The 21,825-nt window shown below is 44.4% G+C and overlaps 1 protein-coding gene across 1 annotated transcript in view; it reads left to right on the top strand.

Moving 5' to 3' along the window:
- The window catches only part of kif25 (kinesin family member 25), a 152,684-nt gene that overhangs the window by 41,084 nt on the left and 89,775 nt on the right, over positions 1 to 21,825 (top strand). Inside the window, exon 3 of the mRNA XM_059985268.1 lies at positions 220 to 369. Within this exon, the coding sequence (XP_059841251.1) occupies positions 220 to 369 (150 nt within the window). The remainder of the gene's footprint in view (positions 1 to 219; positions 370 to 21,825) is intronic.

The raw sequence follows: 21,825 nt of genomic DNA, 5'->3' as shown, positions 1-21,825 counted from the left end.
CTTTTTTCCATAGATGCTGCCTGGCCTGTTGAGTTCTTCCAGCATTTTGTTGCTCAGATTTCCAGCATCTGCAGACTTGCTCTTGTTTGTAAATTGTATCCCTTTTTATTTTAGCTGTTTGTGATGTGACTGGTGAAGTAATTAAGAATGAAACATAATAAGTATTTCTAATATTTTTAAAAGTCCTAAAACTCCTTATTATCTGTTACTGTATTCCAGGTACAATGTATGCATCATGGCTTATGGTCAGTCGGGCAGTGGTAAGACATATACTATGCTAGGGCCACATTCTGAAGAAAACTTTACATTTTCCACTGAGCCAAAGATAGATGAAGGAATTATCCCAAAAGTTGCAAGAGAATTGTACAGGTATAAAGTGTTTTTATCACCTACTAGAGTTTGTTTGATTTTGGAGCCAAAGGTCTGTGAAACTGCATGGAGAGGGTGATGGGTTTTTGAAATGGCCTGCCAGCATAATGAGTCATAGTCATACAGCATAGAAACAGGACCTTTAGCTCAACTCTTCCATGACGTGCGGCCCAACTAGCTCATCTCATCTGCTCGTGTTTAGCCCATTGCCCTCTCAACCTCTCCTATCCATATACTTTTCTAGATAGCTTTTAAATGTTGCAAATGTGCTCCCCCAACTGTTATTTCACTTTCTTGGACTCTAATCCCATGTTCTGATTATTATTTACTTATTTACTATTATTACTTGGTTTTTGTACTTGCAGTGTTTGTCTTTTGCACTTGGTTGTTAGTCTTTGTATTTCTTTGTTCTACTGTAAATGCCTCGGCCAGCATGTGTTCATCTAGGGGAAGACAACTTCTGGCCCCGCCAAACTGAGAAATCTCATTTGTGTGGATGCTGCGTGATGTGTTGCCCAGTTACAAATCTGCACTGCAAAATATCAGACAGTACACCACATGCAATTAACTGATTGAACCTTATAAATCTTAATCTGAATATAGGATTAGTAAAGAAAATAAAAAGAGAAAGGGCCCATTTTAAGAGAAAAGTCAAAAGTGCACATCAACCATCAATCTCCTACAAGCATCGCTGACCTTCAGACCCTCGCTCCCAGACCACTCTCTACCAGCTCTCTCCACATGCATCTTCCTTCTTCTCCTCTCGCTGACCAAAGACCATGAAATCCCTACTCACAGACTCACAAGAAAGAACAACAGCATTCCAAACCTTGTTATCTCTAGTCATAACAAGTCATGGTTTCTGGGTCTAGTCATTGCTGTGCCCCAGAAACCATTACATTATCTGTGAAACTTTACAGCATTTTCCACCCGCAAGAAAATAGATCTCCAAGTTAACTTATACGTACTGGACAATAAGTTTACTTTCAACTTTGAAATTTGAATTTTTGGCTGTGCATTCCAAATAAGCACCACCCTTTGCATGAACAAGCTGCCCTCTTGTCCCTTTTAAATCTCTCGCCTTTGATCTTAAACCAATGCCCTCTTCTTTTTTAGCATTCTGTCCCTGGGGAAAGAGACTATGCTTTCACCCTATCTGTGCCCCTTATGATCTTATAAAGCTCTGTCAGGTAACCCCTTCAGTCTTTTATGTTCCAAGGAATAAACCTCTCCCAACCGCTCAACAGATGATGCCATTGCCATCACCCTGCACGTGGCCCTAACCCACCTGGACAAAATAGACACATACGTTCGGATGCCGTTCATAGACTTCAGTTCGGCATTCAACACAATCATCCCTCTGACTGACTGACTGGAAAGCTGAGCCTACTGGGCCTGAACACCTCCCTCTGCAGCTGGATCCTAGACTTCTTGACTGGGAGACCTCAGTCAGTCTGGATCGGGAGCAGCATCTCCAACACCATCACACTGAGCACGGGGGCCCCTCAGGGCTGTGAGCTCAGTCCACTGCTGTTCACTCTGCTGACCCACGACTGTGCTGCAACACACAGCTCGAACCACATCATCAAGTTCACCGATGACACGACCGTGGTGGGTCTCATCAGCAAGGACGACAAGTCAGCTTACAGAGAGGAGGTGCAGCGGCTAACAGACTGGTGCAGAGCCAGCAACCTGTCTCTGAATGTGAATAAAACAAAAGAGATGGTTGTTGACTTCAGAAGGGCACGGAGCGACCACTCTCCGCTGAACATTGACGACTCCTCGGTAGAGATCGTTAAGAGCACCAAATTTCTTTGGTGTTCACCTGGTGGAGAATCTCACCTGGTCCCTCAACACCAGCTCCATAGCAAAGAAAGCCCAGCAGCATCTCTACTTTCTGCGAAGGGTGGGGAAAGTCCATCTCCCACCCCCCCCCCCCACCCCACATCCTCACCACTTTCTAAAGGGGTTGTATTGAGAACATCCTGAGCAGCTGCATCACTGCCTGGTTCAGGAATGGCACCATCTTGGATTGCAAGACTGCAGCGGATAGTGAGGTCAGCTGAGAAGATCATCAGGGTCTCTCTTCCCACCATTACGGACGCTTACACTACACACTGCATTCGCAAAGCAAACAGCATTATGAAGGACGCCATGCACCCCTCATACAAACTCTTCTCCCTCTTGCCGTCTGGGAAAAGGCACCGAAGCATTCGGGCTCTCACGACCAGACTGTGTAACAGTTTCTTCCCCCAAGCTATCAGACTCCTCAATACCCAGCGCCTGGCCTGACACCTTGCCCTATTGTCCTGTTTATTATTTATTGTAATGCCTGCACTCTTTTGTGCACTTTATGCAGTCCTGATAGGTCTGTAGTCTAGTGTAGTTGTTGTGTTTTTTTGTTTTTCTCTTTTTTTTACATAGTTCAGTCTAGTTTTGTAATGTGTCACGTAACACCATGGTCCTGAAAAACGTCGTCTCATTTTTACTATGTACTGTACCGGCAGTTATGGTCAAAATGACAATAAAAGTGACTTGACTTGTGTGTGTTGTTTGACTTGACTTGACTTGTCCTTGTAACTTAGCCTCACACCCCCCACCCAAATCTTAGCAACATTTTGCATTCTTTCAAATTCAATTACCTCTTCCTTATAACAAGGTGAAATTTCCTATTACAGGGTGAAATGATTAAATTACCCAATGTAATTCAGAGGCCTGGATCAGCGAGATGAAAAAACGATCAAATCCCATCACAGCCGCCAGGGAATTAAATTTGACTAATTAAGTTAATCAACAATGACCACAAAAGGACCTATATAATTTGCTTATGTCCTTTATGGAAGAAAATCTGCTGAGTCTTCCCAGTTCCCAGAGGCTGACCTTTGTCTAAACTCTGAAATATCTAAGAAAGCTATTCAGTTGTATGAGGGGAAAAAAAGTGTTATCAATTGAGACAAGGAAAAGATATTCTCAGACCAGAGAGTTCTCTCAACCGTCTTGAATCTGGTATGGAAACTATTTATGCTTTCTCCACAGACAAGGTTCATATATTTTAATCCAATGTCCTAAAAATTACCAGCATGGTCCTATGTTTGCTCTGTCCTTGCAGATGGACAGATCCGCTAGAATTGATGGCACAATGTATATAGTCAGTGGGGATTGCTTCATAGAATGCTGAACACTGACTTCGGTTCCTTGATATTCCATCACATCGAGAAAAGGAGGCCTGTTGATCATCAATTGTTTTGCTGAGGAATCCTTGACTTACATAGTTCACGGAGAATGATGCAAAAAACAAATAATGCCCAGTAAGCTGCAGTTCTTTGGACAAAAACACTTGAGTGAGGTCAGAGGGGAATGGCCATATTGGTTCAAGCTGACAGGAAGGAAACTGTAACTCAAATAACCATGTGTTATGATACTGGTGTGCAGAAGATCATCTCTGAACACACAACACATTGAACCTTGAAGTGGATGGACTACAGCAGCAGAAGATTGTGAACATACACTGAGTAGTCACTTTATTAGGTAGAGGAGATACATAATAAAGTGGCCTCTGAGTGTAACTCTTAATTTTATTTTTGTCAGGAAAACTTAACTCTAGACATGACTAGTCTAGAAGCTGACATAGATAAAGAGTGAATTCCAGAGGCAAGGTGACAGTGACTGCCTTTGACATCAAGGCCAGCACTTCGCCAAGTGTTGAATAATGAAACCAAAAAACATTGAAAGTGAATGAGCACTGAGTCCAAAACTCTCCACAGTGAGTTTTAGACATATGCGAGGAATACCAATAATAACCTTAGTCAATTAAATGGCTGCTGGAAGGAAGCAAATCCATGATGTCCCTGTCCCAAAATGTCTTGGAGATCTGGGAGCCCACAGTCCAGCAATCAAGACGTGGTCATTTTTAGTCATTCGTGCTGAGGTCATGAAACACTACCTGAGATCCCTACCATCACAATCACCCGCTTTATTGCCAATTCAATTCACTCCATGGGATAACAAGCAAGACCTTACCCACCTTGAACATTCTCTGTTTCCCTCTCTCCCATCGGGCAGAAGATGCAATAGTGTAAAAGAATATACTGCCAGGCTCAAGGACAGCTTCTCTCCCACTGTTATAAGGTTATTGAACGATTCCCTAGTACAATAAGGTGGACTCTTTTCTTCACAATCACCTTCATTTTGACCTTGCAACTTATTGTCTATCCTCAATTCACTTCCTCTTTAACTATAGCATTTTATTCTACACTCCACTTCTGATCTTCTATTACCTCAATGCATTGTTGTAATGAATTTATCTGTATGAACAGCATGCAAATTTATCAGTGTACCTCAGTACATGTGAGAATAATAAACACATTTACAAGTGACTGACTGCAGTGCGGTGAATACCTTGAATGATAATCCCTGATAGTACCCTGGCTAGAAAGTTGAATTTTTCTGCTTCAGAACCACTCTCGGCAAGCCATTCTAATATCTTTATAACTTGGAGTACTAGCATCCAACCATTAGCATTGAACATTACCTGGAATACATTCTATCTATAAAAAAGCAGGGAAAATCTAGTTATTGCATTCATTTACTCTCAACCATGAACAAAGTCATGAAAGGTGTAGAAGTGTTGTTATGTGATTACTTATGCAATCCTAACTGCTCATCTTGGGACTGGCAAGGAGAACCTGGCCAAAGGTCTTATTATAGTTGTGGTACAAAGAGTTGTATTCCAGAGGTGAGGGTGATAACCCTTGACATCAAGGGGTTAATAAAAATCAAGAAGGAAGCTTGTTAAGAAAGATGATTGTGTTACTCAGCTGCAGGACATCTCCCCTCTCACTCCTCCTCTTCTCACATGCCCATCACCTCGCTCTAGTGCCCACCCTTCTTTCCTTTCTCCCATGGTCCACCGTCCTCTTCTGTCACATTTCTTCTTCTTCAGCTCTTTACCTCTTTCAACTATCACCTCCTACTTCTTATTCTTTCTTCCCTCCTCCACTGACTCATCTTCCCCTTACCTCTCACTGCCACCTTCCCAGGTCATTAAATAGTTCTTGTAGTGCATGGAAAGGACTGAACAACATGCAAATCTTCACTATCAAGTAGCAAGTAAAATTTGCCCAGTGTTCCAGATAATTCCTTTTTCCAAATGGAAAAAATAGAATCTGGCTATCTACTCATTCAACAGTACTATCATTGCCAAATCCTGGTATACTTCCTATATCGTGAATGGTGAGTGGTCACCATTGATGAGGACCAGCAGCAAAAATCCTCTGGTTACATGACAGGTCTGAATAAAGGTATTCTGTTGTGATTGAATTCTCTTCCTGATTCCTTCAAAACCTTTCCACCATTAGAGTTTGAGTTTACAGAGCTGCTCTAATTCCTGAGATGGAGTGCAGTTTCAATGACACCTGGAAAGCATTTGCTAACCAGAGCAAAGCTCCCAACCAAACTAGTTTTCTATCACTTTATAAAAGATTTTGTGATGACCACAACTAAGGACATCTGTTTAGGGTATGACGTTTTGAAGGAATTGGAGGGTGTTTTTTTTTCACCTAGAGATTGTTTGGAATCTGTAACACACTGCTTAAGCAACTGAGTCTCTCACAACATTGAAATATGGAGTACTTGAATTCCAAAGACATTGAAGATGATGGAGTGTTGATAAATGGTATTAGTATAGATGGATACTTAATGGTCTGCATGAATGTGCCTGTTCTGGTGCTTTATGACCCCAAGGCTACTTTAGCAGCACCTCCAGATTCTGTGACTTCTCTTGTAAGTTTCTGTAGTGTATTTAATATTTCAGTAATATTTGAGTAATGTTGTAAATATATTGTTTGATTAAGCATTCATCATTGTTTACATAATTCATATGGATTATATTTAAAAGTACGTGAGTACCATATGTCATTATGCCACCATGTCATATTTGCATGCCTCACCAATGAAAAGAAACTAAGTACACACTCCTCCTGGCCTCCCATGTTTTCTTGAGTTACAAAACATATCGGTGATGACAATAATTTTAAAAACAAATCCAAGAATACTTACCTACCTGTTGAAGTACAACACGTTTTTCTTCATAAGATGAGAGACAGATGTTTGAGTTAAAAAGGTGCCATGTGCATCTCTTTGGCAGGAGAGAGAGAGAGAGAGTCAAGTTAAAAAACAAGGCAGAAAATGGATGGAATTCATGGTTTAATAAGCTGTGAGTAGTGGGTGATAATTATAATATATAAAAAAGAAGCAGAGATGCTGCTTCATTGGAAAGATAGACATTCAATTGCACAATTAAGCAGTATATGAAGCAAATAAAATAGTCAACGAAAATCGAGTGCCAGTTACTGAGTAGGTGGAGAAGCATGCAGTTTCCATAAAGTTTGACTACTCCAACTAAATCAGCCAAAATGAGCTTTGATATTGCAGAAGTAATGCAGAACACTTAGAACCAAAACCATTGTGATTGTAGAATGCTTTAGGATTCATAAGCAGGATCAAAAGGAAGGGGAGTCCATTTCAGCTTATGTGGCTGAACTGAAGAAAAAATGTCCAAGCATTGTCAGTTCAGTGATGGACTTAATGATGCACTAGGAGATCATTTAGCTTGTGGAATCTTACAAGAAAGTTTTCAAAAACCAGCTCCTAACTCAAGCACAACTCTCAAAGGCAAAATGCAGTTGAAATCTCTGTATCAACGGAAACAGCAACCAGAGACATATTTGAGTTGCAGTCAGGAATGAAAGTGAGCAAATTAGGTCAAACAATGTTATTGCCGAAATCTAATGAAATAGAAATTTTAATTCAAAAAGGAAATATTAAAAAATTTATATCTTGCATGTATAACTTGATTCAAAGACAGGTAATTAAACAAGGAGTCCATAAGTCAAGACAAAAATGGGAAAGTGATTTGAATATTAAAATTGAAGAAACAAATTGGTCAAGACTATGTCTTGATAGTATGACAAATACAATAAATGTTCGGTTAAGATTAGTGCAGTATAATTTTCTACATCAATTATATATTACACCACAAAAAATAAAAAAATTAAATCCAAATTTATCGGATCAGTGTTTCCGATGTAACCAGGAAACTGGTACTTTTTTACATTCGACATGGTCTTGCTCTAAAATTCAACCTTTTTGGACAAATTTAAGACTTTTACTGGAACAAATTACAGGAACACAACTTCCTCATAATCCAATATTATTTTTACTAGGTGATATTGAAGGGATAAAACCGAAACTCAAACTAAATAAGTATCAGAAAGAATTTATAAAAATTGCACTGGCAGTAGCCAAAAAAGCTATTGCAGTTACTTGGAAATCGGATACACATTTAAGTATAGATTCTTGGAAGAAAGAAATCTATGGTTGTATTCCATTAGAAAAAATTACTTATAATTTAAGAGATAAATATGAAACATTTCTGAAAATTTGGAGCCCTTATTTACAAAAGACAGGATTAAATATATAGATGCTCTGAAGATGAAACAATTGGTTATTAGGGGAAAGAAATAAATATACATATTAAAGTTATTACGAATTCCATGGAGCATGTGGAGATCTTCCAACAACCAGGCATTCTTTCTTTCTTTCTTTCTTTCTTTTTTTTTCTATAGGGCAGTTAGGGGGGAGGGGTTAAGGGGAGGGGGTAAGGGTTATATACATTGTTTTTTCATACTTTGTAATCATTTAAAAATGCAATAAAAAAAGTTTTAAAAAAAAAGGAATGAAAGTGAGCGTGAACAAAATTGCACCAAGGCTGGCCTGGCCAAACAATTTGTGTTACAATTGTGGCAGGGACTCATACACTAGACCAACTCAGGTTTAAAGGTAAAACTTGCGGAAAATGACACAAACAAAAAGCATATTGGACAGACAAAAATATATTGACAGGGAAGAGAAAAGGATAAAACAAGTTCCAGTTTCAAAAGGAGCACTAATCTGCATGCTGTTGAGGAAAATTCTGATAACGATGAGATGGACAAAGGACTTGGTGGCCCTGAGATTTACAATGTGAAAATTAACAAGTGGAAAGCCATATGGCTTACAGCACATTTGATGGCAATTTAAGTAAAATGGAATTGGACACTGGCTTGGATGTTTCAGTCTTCCACAAAATGAGTGTGAATGGTATTTCAAGGATACTGAACTTATACTGGAGAAAAATAATTCCTGAGGGAATAACACTCATAATAGTGAAATACAACAACCAACAATCCACATTGGGCTTGTCTGCATTGTGGGGCCATGATTGGCTGAGACAACTACAACTTGATTGACGATCCACCCACAATTTGCATGCTACATTGCCTGTAACAGAGTTAACTGAAAGCAAATTAAGAAAGCTACGAGATGATGCCACAGCAGTGTTCAAAGATGGCATTGGAAAACTCAAACATATCAAGAGTAAAATAGGATTAAATGAAAATACCACACCCAATTTTACAAAGTTCGACAGGTTCCTTATACCATCCATGATAAAGCAGCAGTGAGCTCAATCTCATGGAGGCTGAATGAGTTCTTTCTACGGTTGAGTGGAGTCCATGGGCAATGCCAGTGGTCAAAAAGAATGGATCTATCAGGATCTGTGGTGATTTTAGGGTCACCATCAGTATTGAAAGTAGTTCAATATTGTACGTGACTTATCACTGAGCTTTACTAAGAGGGATTTCTCGCAGTGTGGCAGTGGTTATTTAAAAAGGGAGCTTCGAGAGTGTTTGCCTATTGTTCATGGTCTATCAGTGACTATAACTGGAGCACCAATCGTGAGTTAGATAGCAGGGAAGGTTCAAGCATAAAATGGAGACACTGCCTAGCACAGCGGTCATCGACGGAGTGATCTGAGGCAGAGTAGGGCTTCAGCGATAGGTCGAGGCAAGCTAAGTTACCTGTGAGGAATAGAAACAGGAAGTACGTTTTGAGGCCGGTGTTCTGTACTGGATGTCAGATGTGGGATTTCTGGGAAACTCCAACCTCCTGGACGGCTACATCTACGCCAGGTGTGTTGAGTTGCAGCTTCTTAGGGACCAGGTTAGGGAACTGGAGATGCAGCTGGATGACCTTCGACTGGTCAGGTGAAGTGAAGAGATGATAGAGAGGAGCTATAGGAAAGTAGACAGGGTCTCGGTACACACAGGTAAGTGGGTAACAGTCAGGAGAGGGAAGGGCAAGAGTCAGATACTAGAGAGTACCCCTATGGCTGTCCCCCCAACCTATTTGAATACTGTTGGGGGGGCTGGCCTACCTGAGGGAAGCAATTAGGGGGTCAGACAGGCAATTCTGTGGATGCAGAAAGGAAACATGGATGGCATTTTGCCTCCCAGGTGCCAGGGTCTGGGATGTTTCTGATTGTGTCCACAATATCCTGAAGTGGGAAGGTGAACAGCCAGAGGTCGTGGTACATACTGGTACCAATGACATAGGTAGGAAAAGGGAGGAGGTCCTGAAAGCAGACTACAGGGTGTTAGGAAGTAAGTTGAGAAGCAGGACTACAAAGGTAGTAATCTCAGGATTACTGCCTGTGCTACACGACATTGGGTATAGGAATAGAGTGAAGTGGAGGATAAATGCGTGGCTGAGGGTTTGGAGCAGGGGGCAGGGATTCATATCTCTGGATTATTGTGACCTCTTTTGGGGCAAGTGTGACCTGTACAAAAAGGACGGGTTGTATTTGAATCCGAGGGGGACCAATATCCTGGCAGGGAGGTTTGCTAGGGCTGTTTGGGAGAGTTTAAACTAGATTCACTGGGGGGTGGTAATTGAAATGAAGAGATGGAGTAAAGGGCAGTTGGCTCACAAATAGAGAAAGCTTGGAGACAGTACAAGAGGGAGGTGATAGAGAAGGGTTACGCTCAGACTGATGGTTTGAGATGTGTCTATTTTAATGCAAGAAGCATCATGAACAAAGTGGATGAGCTTAGAGCATAGATCAGTACTTGGAGCTATGGACAGTGGCTATACTTTATTAGGAGTCTGAAGAGATTTAGCATGTCAACAAATACACTCAAAAACTTATATAGTTGTACCATGGAGAGCATTCTGACAGGCTGCATCTCTGGTATGGAGGGGCTACTGCACAGGACTGAAAGAAGCTGCAAAAGGTTGTAAATCTGTCAGCTCCATCTTGGGCACTAGCCTACAAAGTGCCCAGGACATCTTTAGGGAGCGGTGTCTCAGAAAGGCAGAGTCCATTATTAAGGACCTCCAGTACCCAGGGCATGCCCTTTCACACTGTTACCATCAGGTAGGAGGTACAGAAGCCTGAAGGCACACACTCCGCGATTCAGGAACAGCTTCTTCCCCCTCCCAACAGATTCCTAAATGGACATTGAAGCTTTGGACACTACCCCACTTTTTTTTAATATACAGTATTTCTGTTTTGTACATTTTTTAAAAATCTATTCAATATATGTAATTGATTTACTTGTTTATTTATTAAGTTTTATTTTATTTATATTTTCTCTCTCTGCTAGATTATGTATTGCATTGAACTGCTGCTGCTAAGTTAACAAATTTCACATCACATGCTGGTGTTAAAAAACCTAATTCTGATGTTGTGGCCATTACAGAGACTTGGATGGCTCAGGTGCAGGAATTGTTACTTAGAGTGCCAGGCTTTAGATGTTTCAGAAAGGACAGGGAGGGAGGTGAAAGAGGTGGGAGCGTGGTAGTGTCAGAGCTACAGAAAAGGAGGAAGTCATGGAGGGATTGTTAACCGGGTCTCTGTGAGTGGAAGTTAGAAACAGAAAGGGGGCCAATAACTCTACTGGGTGTTTTTTATAGACCACCCAATAGTAACAGGAACATCAAGGAGCAGGTAGGGAGACAGATTCTGGAAAGGTGTAATAATAACAGGGTTGTCATGGTGGGAGATTTTAATTTCCTAAAAATTGATTGGCATCTCCCTAGAGCAAGGGGTTTAGATGGGGTGGAGTTTGTTAGGTGTGTTCAGGATGGTTTCTTGACACAATATGTAGATAAGCCTACAGGAGAAGAGGCTGTACTTGAACTGGTATTGGGAAAAGATCCTTGTCTGGTGTCAGGTCTCTCAGTGGGAGAGCACTTTGGAGATAGTGATCATAATTCTATCTCCTTTACCATAGCATTGGAGAGGGATAGTAATAGATGAGTTTGGAAATATTTAATTGGAGTAAGGGGAAATATGAAGCTATCAGGCAGGAACTTGGAAGCATAAATTGGGAACAGATGGGGGAAATGTGAAGCTATCAAGCAAGAATTTGGAAGCAAAAATTGGGAACAGATGTCGGGAAATGTATGGCAGAAATGTTACAAGCGTGCAGGGGATATTTGCATGGTGTTCTGCATCTGTACATTCCAATGAGATGGAAAGGATGTAGGGTACAGGAACCATGGTGTACAAAGGCTGTTGGAAATCTAGTCAAGAGAAAAGCTTATGAAAGGTTCAAACAGCTAAGTAGATAGAGATCTAGAAGATTATAAGGCTGGCAGGAAGGAGCTTAAGAATGAAATTAGGAGAGCCAGTGGGGCCATGAGAAGGCGAGCAGGATTAAGGAAAACCCCAAGGCATTCTACAAGTATGTGAAGAGCAAGAGGATAAGACGTGAGAGAATAGGATCAATCAAGTGTGACAGTGGAAAAGTGTATGGAACCGGAGGAGATAGCAGAGGTAGTTAATGAATACTTTGCTTCAATATTCACTAAGGAAAAGGATCTTGGTGATTGTAGGGATGATTTACAGCAGATTGAAAAACTTGAGCAGAGATATTAAGGAAGAGGATGTGCTGGAGCTTTTGGAAAGCATCAAGTTGGATAAGTTTCCCGGACTGGATGAGGTGTACCCCTGGCTATTGTAGGAGGCGAGGGAGGAGATTGCTGAGCCTCTAGCAATGATTTTTGCATCATTAATGGGACAGGAGAGGTTCCGGAGGATTGGAGGGTGCAGATATTGTTCCCTTATTCAAGAAAGAGAGTCAAGATACCCCAGGAATCTGATAGACCGGTGAGTCTTACTTCAGTGGTTGGTAAATTGATGGAGAAGATCCTGAGAGGCAGGATTTATGAACATTTGGAGAAGCATAATATGATTAGGAATTGTCAGCATGGCTTTGTCAAAGGCAGGATGTACCTTATAAGCCTGATTGAATTTTTTGAGGAAGTGACTAAACACATTGATGAAGGTAGAGCAGTAGGTGTAGTGTATTTGGATTTCAGCAAGATAGGTACATGGAACTTAGATAAATTGAGGGCTCTGTGTAACTCCAGGTAAATTCTAAAGTAAGCACATGTTTGGCACAGCATTGTGGGCCAAAGGACCTTTATTGTGCTGTAGGTTTTCTATGTTTCTAGTTCAATACTCTCTGCCCAGGATAGAGTAATCTTTGCAAACCTTCCTGAAGGGAAACACTTCAACAAAGAAAATAAGAAATAGGAGCAGGAGCAGGCCATCTGGCCTGTCAGCCTGCTCTGCCGTTCAGTAAGATCATGGCTAATCTGGCCATTGACTCATCTTCACCTACCTGCCTTTAATTCCTAAAATCTATCCAACATTGTCTTAAATGAGGTAGCCTCCACTGCTTCATTGGGCAGGGAATTCCAGAGATTCACCACTCTCTGAGAAAAGCAGTTCCTCCTCATCTCCGCCCTAAATCTACACCCCTGAATCTTGAGGCTATGTCCCCTAGATCTAGTTTCACCAGTGGAAACAATTTTCCTGTCTCTATCTAATATATCCTTTTCATGATTTTATGTGTTTCTATAAAGTCTCCTCTCATTCTTCTGAATTCCAGCGAGTATAGTCCCAGGCAAACTCAATCTCTCTTCATAGTCTAAACCCCTCATCTCTGGATCAACCAGGTGAACCTCCTCTGCACTGCTTCCAAAGCCAGTATATCCTTCCTAAAAGCCAGTATATCAGAGCTTAACTGAAGCCTAACTCTAGATGGAAATGGAAGAAGAGTCCAAAGTGTTTCTCACCATGAACACTCACAAAGTGCTTTATCACGATAATAGGTGTTTTTTTTTTTTGGAGTAGCATCTGCCCCTGCACTCTGGTAGAAAGCTATTGAGGAAATGTTATAAGGCTTCTCAGGCTCTCAGTGTTACCTGGATGACATCTTTGTTACTGGTGAGGATGACAAGGAACATCTCCAAAATCTCAAGATAGTGTTAAAAAGATTAGAAGATTATGAACTCAGAGCACGATGTGACGAGTATGTATTATTTAAACCAAGCATAATTTACTGTGCTTACACCATTGACACACAATGATTACACAAGTGTGCTGAGAAAATTCAAGTACTAGCAGATGCCCCAAGGCCAAAGAATGTGCCACAGTTGCAATCCTTTTTAGGATTTGTCAATTACTATAACAGGATCCTGCCAAACCTGGTTACTGTGTTCCACCCCTTGACCTCATTACCACAGATTTGGAAGAAATGGTAATTGATAAAGCAGTGAGAGGTGGCTTTCCAAAAAATAAAGGAAATGGTGACCTCAGACACGGTATACACATGTTATGATCCACATCGTCTCGTGAAGCTTGCCTGTGACTCCTCGTCTTCTGATATAGGTGTAGTCCTGTTGCGAGTGTTGGAAGTGAACACCCCTTAGCTTTTGCATCACATTCCCTTACTGCTGCAGAGAAGAAGTACATGCAGATTGACAGAGAGGCCTTGAGTATGTTTTGGGGTGTAAAACATTTCAACCAATACTTGTATGGGAGTGAGTTTACCCTCGTTACTGATTATCAACTACTGGTGTCCATTTTCGATCCACTAACAGCATCAACATAAATGCACAGATGGGCTCTGTTTCTTGAAAGACAGAATTTAAAGGTCGAATTCAAGAGGATAAGTAATGGAAATGCTGATGAATTGTCCCGTTCACCCTTGAAAAGGGAAATACTGTGGCGACCCACTTCCTAGCGTACTCGAACCGGCTCACAAATAGCCAGCGCGCCGGCACAAAGGCCAGTCCCAAAAGGGCACCAGGTCTGCTTCACCAACAAAGGAAAAAGCCTGCGGGGGATTGTGAGTACGTGCCCCTACAGCATCCGTGCCCGGGGAGGGTGGGATCAGGGAGGCTTAAAAGCAAGGCTGGGTATTTCGAATAAAACCTTTCTTTAACTGTAGTTTACCGACTCCGTGTCGTTATTTTAGTGCTGCATGTAGCAGACCGCTACAATTGGTGACCCCGATGGTCCAAACGATTTTTGGACCAGAGATGAACGACGCCGCATCTGTTCATGTGGTTTCGTTGAAACTGCCAAGCTTCTGGACGCTGCGACCTCACCTATGGTTCCAGCAAGCAGAAGCCCAATTCCACGTTCGGCAGATAACCTCAGAGGACACACGTTACTACTACATGGTGAGCTCCCTTGACCAGGACACAGCGGCCCAGGTTGAGGAGTTCGTATAGTCTCCCCCAGCGGACGGCAAGTATACAGAATTCAAAGCCCTGCTCAGAAGGACTTTCGGACTCTCCCGGCGCGAGCGAGTTGCCCATTTACTGCACCTGGATGGCTTGGGAGACAGACCTCCATCGGCTTTAATGAATGAGATATTGTCTCTGGCCGGCGGACACAAACCCTGCCTCATGTTTGTGAGGCAGGCATTCCTGGAGCAGCTGCCCGAGACATACGCCTGCTGCTGTCCGACGCGGATTTCAGCGACCCCCAGAAGGTGGCAGCCCAGGCGGACTTGCTGTGGAATGCCAAGAAGGAGAGTGGGGCATCCGTCGCACAGATCACCAGGCCACGCTCCCAGCAGCAAACCAGACCAGGCCTGGCCACAGAGCCCGCTAACCCCAGAGGCAGGGGTGTGGACACCAACGAACAATGGTGCTTCTACCACCAGCGGTGGGGCGCAGAAGTCCGCCGCTGTAGCCCACCCTGCAAGTTCCCGGGAAACGCCACGGCCAGCCACCGCTGATGGCTACGGCGGCTGGCCATCGGGATAGCCTCCCGTATGTGTGGGACAAGAGGTCGGGACGCCGTTTTTTTGTCGACACAGGTGCCGAGATCAGCGTCTTACCTCTGACGAGTTACGACACCCGCAACAGGGCACCGGGTCCCTCCCTGAGGGCCATGAACGGCAGCACGGTAAGGACCTACGGCACCCGTACGGTGCAGCTACAGTTCGGCTCCAGCAGGTTCACGTGGGACTTCACACTGGCCGCCGTAGCCCAACCGCTTCTGGGTGCGGATTTTTTGTGGGCTCACAGCCTGCTGGTCGACCTGCTGAGGCAGAGACAGGTCCACGCCAAGACCTTTCACACCTCGACTTCATCACGCTGTCCGACAACGATTTCACCAGAGTCCTGGCGGATTTCCCATCAGTACTGGCACTGCAGTTCACGGCAGCCATGCCCCGACACGGCGTACAGCACCACATCCCGACCCAGGGACCACCCCTCCACACCCGTGCTCGGCAGCTTCCCGCAGACAAGCTCCGACTGGCGAAGGAGGAGTTCAAGAGGATGGAGGAATTGGGGATCATCTGGCGGTCCGACAGCCCATGGGCCTCCCCCCTGCACATGGTGCCCAAAGCAACAGGGGCTGGAGACCATGCGGCGACTACCACAGGCTGAACGAGGCTACCATACTGGACCGCTACCCTGTGCTGCACATTCAGGACTTTGCAGCAAACCTGCATGGCACACGGACCTTCTCCAAGGTAGACCTTGTCTGGGGATACCATCAAATCCTGATGCATCCAGATGACGTCCCCAAAACGGCTCTCATCACCCCGTTCGGTCTTTTCGAGTTCCTCCACATGCCGTTCGGCCTGAAGAATGCCGCACAGACGTTCCAGCGGTTAATGGATGCGGTGGGACGCGACCTGGACTTCGCTTTCATCTATTTGGACGACATCCTCATAGCCAGCAGCAGTCATCAGGAGCATCTGTCCCACCTCCGTCAACTCTACGCCCGACTGAGTAAGTACGGTCTAACAATCAACCCGGCCAAATGCCAGTTCGGGCTCGACACCATCGACTTCCTGGGCCACAGGATTACTAAAGACGGGGCAACCCCTCTGCCCGCTAAGGTAGACGCGGTCCGCCATTTCCCCCGACCCACTACAATCAAAGGCCTTCAGGAATTCGTAGGTATGGTCAATTTCTAGCACCACTTCCTCCCTTCAGCTGCCCGAACAGGACCTGTTCGCCCTGATGTCGGGTCCGGGCAAGGACATTACCTGGGACAAGGAGTCCGCCGCCGCTTTCATTAAAACGAAAGAAGCCTTGGCAAACGCTGCGATGCTAGTGCACCCCAGAATGGACGTCCCTACCGCCCTCACAGTGGATGCCTCTAACATGGCAGTCGGTGGGGTACTGGAGCAACTCAATGCGAGTCGCTGGCAACCCCTGGCATTTTTCAGCAAACATCTGCAGCCACCCGATCTCAAATACAGTGCTTTCGACCGGGAACTGTTGGCGCTATACCTGGCAATCCGGTATTTCAGGTACTTCTTAGAAGGTAGGCCCTTCACCACGTTCACGGACCACAAGCCGCTTACCTTTACGTTCACTAAGGTGTCTGACCCCTGGTCATCCCGCCATCAGTGCCATCTGTCCTACATCTCTGAATACACGATGGATGTCCGGCACGTCTCGGGTAAGGACAATGTCGTGGCGGACGTGTTCTCTCGCCCTAACATTCATGCCCTTTCCCAAGGGGCAGACTTTGAGGCGCTGGCAGGGGCACAGCAGGCAGACGAGGAGATCCCAAGTTACAGAACCGCAGTCTCTGGTTTGCAGCTCCAGGACCTCCCCGTAGAGAGGACCCTACTCTGTGACGTCGCCACCGGCCAGCCCCGTCCCGTCGTCCTGGCACCTTGGCGGCGACGCGTTTTCAACTCCATTCATAACTTAGCACACCCCTCCATCAGGACAACCGTCCGGATGGTCTCCAGCAGGTTCGTTTGGCACGGACTCCGCAAGCAGGTCAGTGAATGGGCCAGAACGTGCATGCACTGCCAGACGGCTAAGGTGCAGTGGCACACCAAAGCTCTGCCGCAGCAGTTCCACCCCACCCACCGGTGTTTCAACCACATTCATGTGGATATCGTGGGCCCCCTGCCAGTATCGTGCGGAGCGCGGCACCTCCTGACTATCGTGGACCGGTTCACAAGATGGCCAGAGGCAATCCCGCTCACTGACACCACCTCCGAATCTTGCGCCCGGGCACTGATCGCCACCTGGGTGTCCCGCTTTGGTGTACTGGCCCACATTACCTCCGACAGAGTCGCCCAGTTCACCTCCAGCCTGTGGACAGCTATGGCCAGCCTTTTGGGGACACAGCTGCACCACACCACTGCCTACCACCCACAGTCGAACGGCATGGTGGAGCGTTTCCACCGTCACCTAAAGTCGGCTCTCATGGCCCGCCTGCGAGGAGCTAACTGGGTGGACGAGTTCCCTGGGTCCTACTCAGCATCCGCATGGCGCCCAAAGACGATCTGCACACCTCGTCGGCCGAGTTGGTGTACAGCGCACCCCTTGTCGTCCCCGGGGAGTTCATACCAGCCCCAAGGGGGCAAGAGGAAGAACCCGCAGCAGTCCTGGGCAGACTACGCGAGAGGCTCGGTGACCTGTCCCCCATACCCACTTCGCAGCATGGGCAGAACCCGACCTGCGTACTCCAAGACCTGCAGAACTGTAAGTTTGTGTTTGTACGAAGGGACGGGCATCGGCCACCACTGCAACGGCCCTACGAGGGGCTGTTTATGGTGCTCAGGAACAATGGGTCCACGTTTGTGCTGGACGTTGGGAGGAGAGAGGAAGTTTTCACGGTGGACTGACTCAAACCGGCCCATGTGGACGTGGCGCAACCGGTCGAGTTTCTGGCACCGCGGCGCAGAGGCCGACCTCCCAAACAGGGTCCGGCCCAGACTGTGGACATTGGGGGGTGTATTGCCGGTTCTGGGGGGGGGGGGGGTTATGTGATGACCCACTTCCTAGCGCACTCGAACCGGCTCACAAATAGCCAGCACGCCGGCACAAAGGCCAGTCCCAAAAGGGCGCCAGGTCTGCTTCACAAACAGAGGAAAAGCCTGCAGGGGATTGTGAGTACGTGCCCCTACAGCATCCGCGCCCAGGGAGGGCGGGATCAGGGAGGCTTTAAAGCAAGGCTTTGAAGCTCGAATAAAATCTTTCTTTAACTGCAGTTTACCAACTCCGTGTCGTTATTTTAGCGCTGCGTGTAGCACACCGCTACAATACCTAAAATTTTTACAAAAGAGGACACCCTAATGTAAATCAAAAGTATCACTATTACTGCAGAAATGATCCAAAGGGAAACTAGAAAAGACTCCATACGGTCTCAGAACTATATAGCCACTCAAAGTGGCTAAAATATACAGCAGAAATTCCAGCTCCCCCATTTTTACCAGCACTAGGATGAACTTACCCTTATCAGTGGTTGTTTTATGTGGGGTTTGAGAGTTGTACCATCCAAACCGAGAGCTAATATGTTAAAGGAGCTGCATGCCAGTCATCTAGGCGAGGTCAAAATGAAAGCTTTACCTCGAAACTTTGGTTGCCTGGGATAGATCAATGGGTGAGCAGCTTGCCATGCACTGTTAGGAGAGCAGAGCTTTCTATCCCTGGGAATGACTTGCATTGCAGTAGCAGAGGAATCATGTGGATTTTGCAGGACCATTCATGGGTACAAGTTTCTTGGTGGTAGTAGATGCAACTAGAAAGTGGCCAGAAGTGTTCCCAATAACTTCTAGTACAGCCTCACAGGCTGTTGAGGTGTGAGAAGCCTCTTCTCAAGGACTGGTGTTCCAGAATATTTACTCATTGACAATAGATCAGAGTTTGATGTGAAACAGTTACAGACATTACTGAAAAAGAATGGAATAAGACATACAGTATTACATATGCACCATGCTACCCAACTCCAAATGGCTTGTTGGAAAAGCATATCCACAGTCTAAAGAACAGACTGCAAGCAAAGACACTGGAACACACTACAGTAACACTGAATCAGAAGCTTGCCAATTTCTTCCTTACATATCAAACTGCAGCACAGCTATGCTGTTCCTGGGTCATCCCTTGCACTTATACTCGTATCTCCTCAAATCCAGTCTCAGAAGGAGTATGCAGGACTAACAGCTGAGACAAATTAAGAGCTCTTCAAACAAGGAAGTTTGATGTTTCACTCCTGGACAAGCAGTCCTGGTGAAGGACTACAGAGATGATCAATAGTGAGTACTTGGAAAGATTAAGGACAGAACTGGACCACTCTCCTACACTGTGGAGATTGAGTCTGATGTCATCTAGAGGTGACATTTCAATCAGTTGAGATCAGATTTGATTGTTAGAGAAGGAAGGTTACCAAAGCTGTCAGAAGCACTTCCTGCAGTTGCAGAATCAACTCCTGCAGCAACTACGGAGGAGGCCCAAAACCTGGGATTTTTCACAGGCACTAATCTCACCTGCCAAGCAGGTAAAGACATTATACCACAAGAGTTAAGAAATCCTCTATTGTGATTAACTCTTTAGGCCTGACTGGGATTTTATATTGAGTTGGGGTTTATAGATAAGGGGGAAGGAGTGCAGTTTATTTAATATTTGAGTAATATTGTAAATACGTTGTTTTATTAAGTATTCCTTGTTATTTACATAATTCATTATGGGTTATGCATCATCACCCCACTACGTCATACAAGGGGTGATTGATATGTTCGTGGCCTACAGTAGAAGGAGTCAATTTTAGAAAACCTAGCACATTTATTTTCCAACATAGTCCACTCCTACATTTACACACTTCGTCCAGCGGTCGTGGAGCATACGGATCTTGGACCTCCAGAAAGTGTCCACAGATGGCCTAAGATAGAAGGAGATGAGTTAATACAGCTCTCCTTACATGCACATGCAGGTGAACTCTTGAGTGATTATGCAGGAAGTTTGAAGTCAATAACTCATCTCCTTCTACCTTGGGCCACAAACTTATCAATCACCCCGATGCACTATTAACGAATGAGTTATTAACTTCAAACTTCCTGCATAATCACTCAAAGAGTTGAACTGCATATGCATGTAAAGAGACCTATATAACTCATCTCCTTCTACCTTAGGCCACAATCTTATCAATCACCCTGCTGTGGGCACTTCCTGGAGGTCCAAGATCCGTATGCTCCATGACCGTTGGACTAAGTATGTAAATGTAGGAGGGGACTATATTAAAAAAGAAATGTGCTAGGTTCTCTAAAATTGACTCCTTCTACCTTAGGCCACGAACATATCAATCACCCCTCATATTTGTGCAACCCACTAAAGAAACCAAGCACACACGCATCCTGGCTTCTATGTTTTTCTTTTGATTAATTTCTCTAGTTACAAAACGTAACAGTTTCCTTCCAAGTAATATGCCAACTTGATTTGAATGTTTCAAAGTTCAAAGTAAATTTATCATCAAAGTTCATAAGTGTCTCCATATTGTAATTCAATTTCTTGCAGGTATTCACAGTAAAACAGAAATATAAAAGAATCATTAAAAAACTACACAGAAAGACTGACAAACAGCCAATATACAAAATAAGTCCAACAGTGCAAATAAAAATAAATAAGTAAATAAATAATAGTAAGTGGTCACTTGAGTCAAGTAAGATGTTCTCCTAAGGGACTACCTATTGTTAAGTCCTCAGATGGCTGTAGAGGCCGATCTGGAATCCACATATTCTGGTGCAATATGGTGGATGTGGTTAGTGGTTGGGTCCTCTTCAGCACAGCGGAGGTCACTCTCATGTATTGCATCTCCTTCTTGAAAAGATTTCCTCCAGGCATATCTGCTGAGTGCAACGTCTTCCCAGTTTTTAGATGTGATGTTGAATTTCTCCAGGCTGATCTTGATGTTATCCTTGAAGTGTTTCCTTTGCCCACCAGGGGCTTACTGCCTTCCTTTGAGTGGGATTGAAGGATCTGTTTGGGGAGGTGTGAGTTAGGCATGCAGATGACCAGACAAATAATTCTAAGAATATGAGTTGTAGTCTTTGAAATTGAGTCCATAAGTTGTGAATCAGTTCAGAGTTGAGGTAAGTGAAGTTATCCACACAGGCTCAGGAGCCTGATGCTTGAAAAGTATTAACTGTTCTTGAAAGTAGTGGTGTGGGGCCTAAGGCTCCTGTACCTCCTTCCTGCTAGCCGCAGCAAGAAGAGAGCATGGCCTCAACGGTGGAAGTCCTTGATGATGAATGCTGCTTTTTTGTGATAGTGCTCATTGCAAATGTGTTCAGTGGTGGAGAGGGCTTTTCCTGTGATGGATTTGGCTGTATCTGCCAATTTTTGTAAGTTTTTTGGTTCTTGGGCATTGGTGTTTCCATACCAGGCCATGAACCAATCATTCAGGATACTCTCCACTGTGCATCTAAAGAAACTTGTCAAAGCTTCAGATGACATGCCAAATGTATGCAAAATTCTAAGAAGGTAAGGCACTGACATGTTGGCACTTATCACACAGAG

Source organism: Hypanus sabinus, chromosome 12 (genome assembly GCF_030144855.1).
Source record: "Hypanus sabinus isolate sHypSab1 chromosome 12, sHypSab1.hap1, whole genome shotgun sequence".
NCBI lineage: Eukaryota > Metazoa > Chordata > Chondrichthyes > Myliobatiformes > Dasyatidae > Hypanus > Hypanus sabinus.
This window is presented reverse-complemented; position numbering and strand designations above follow the sequence as displayed.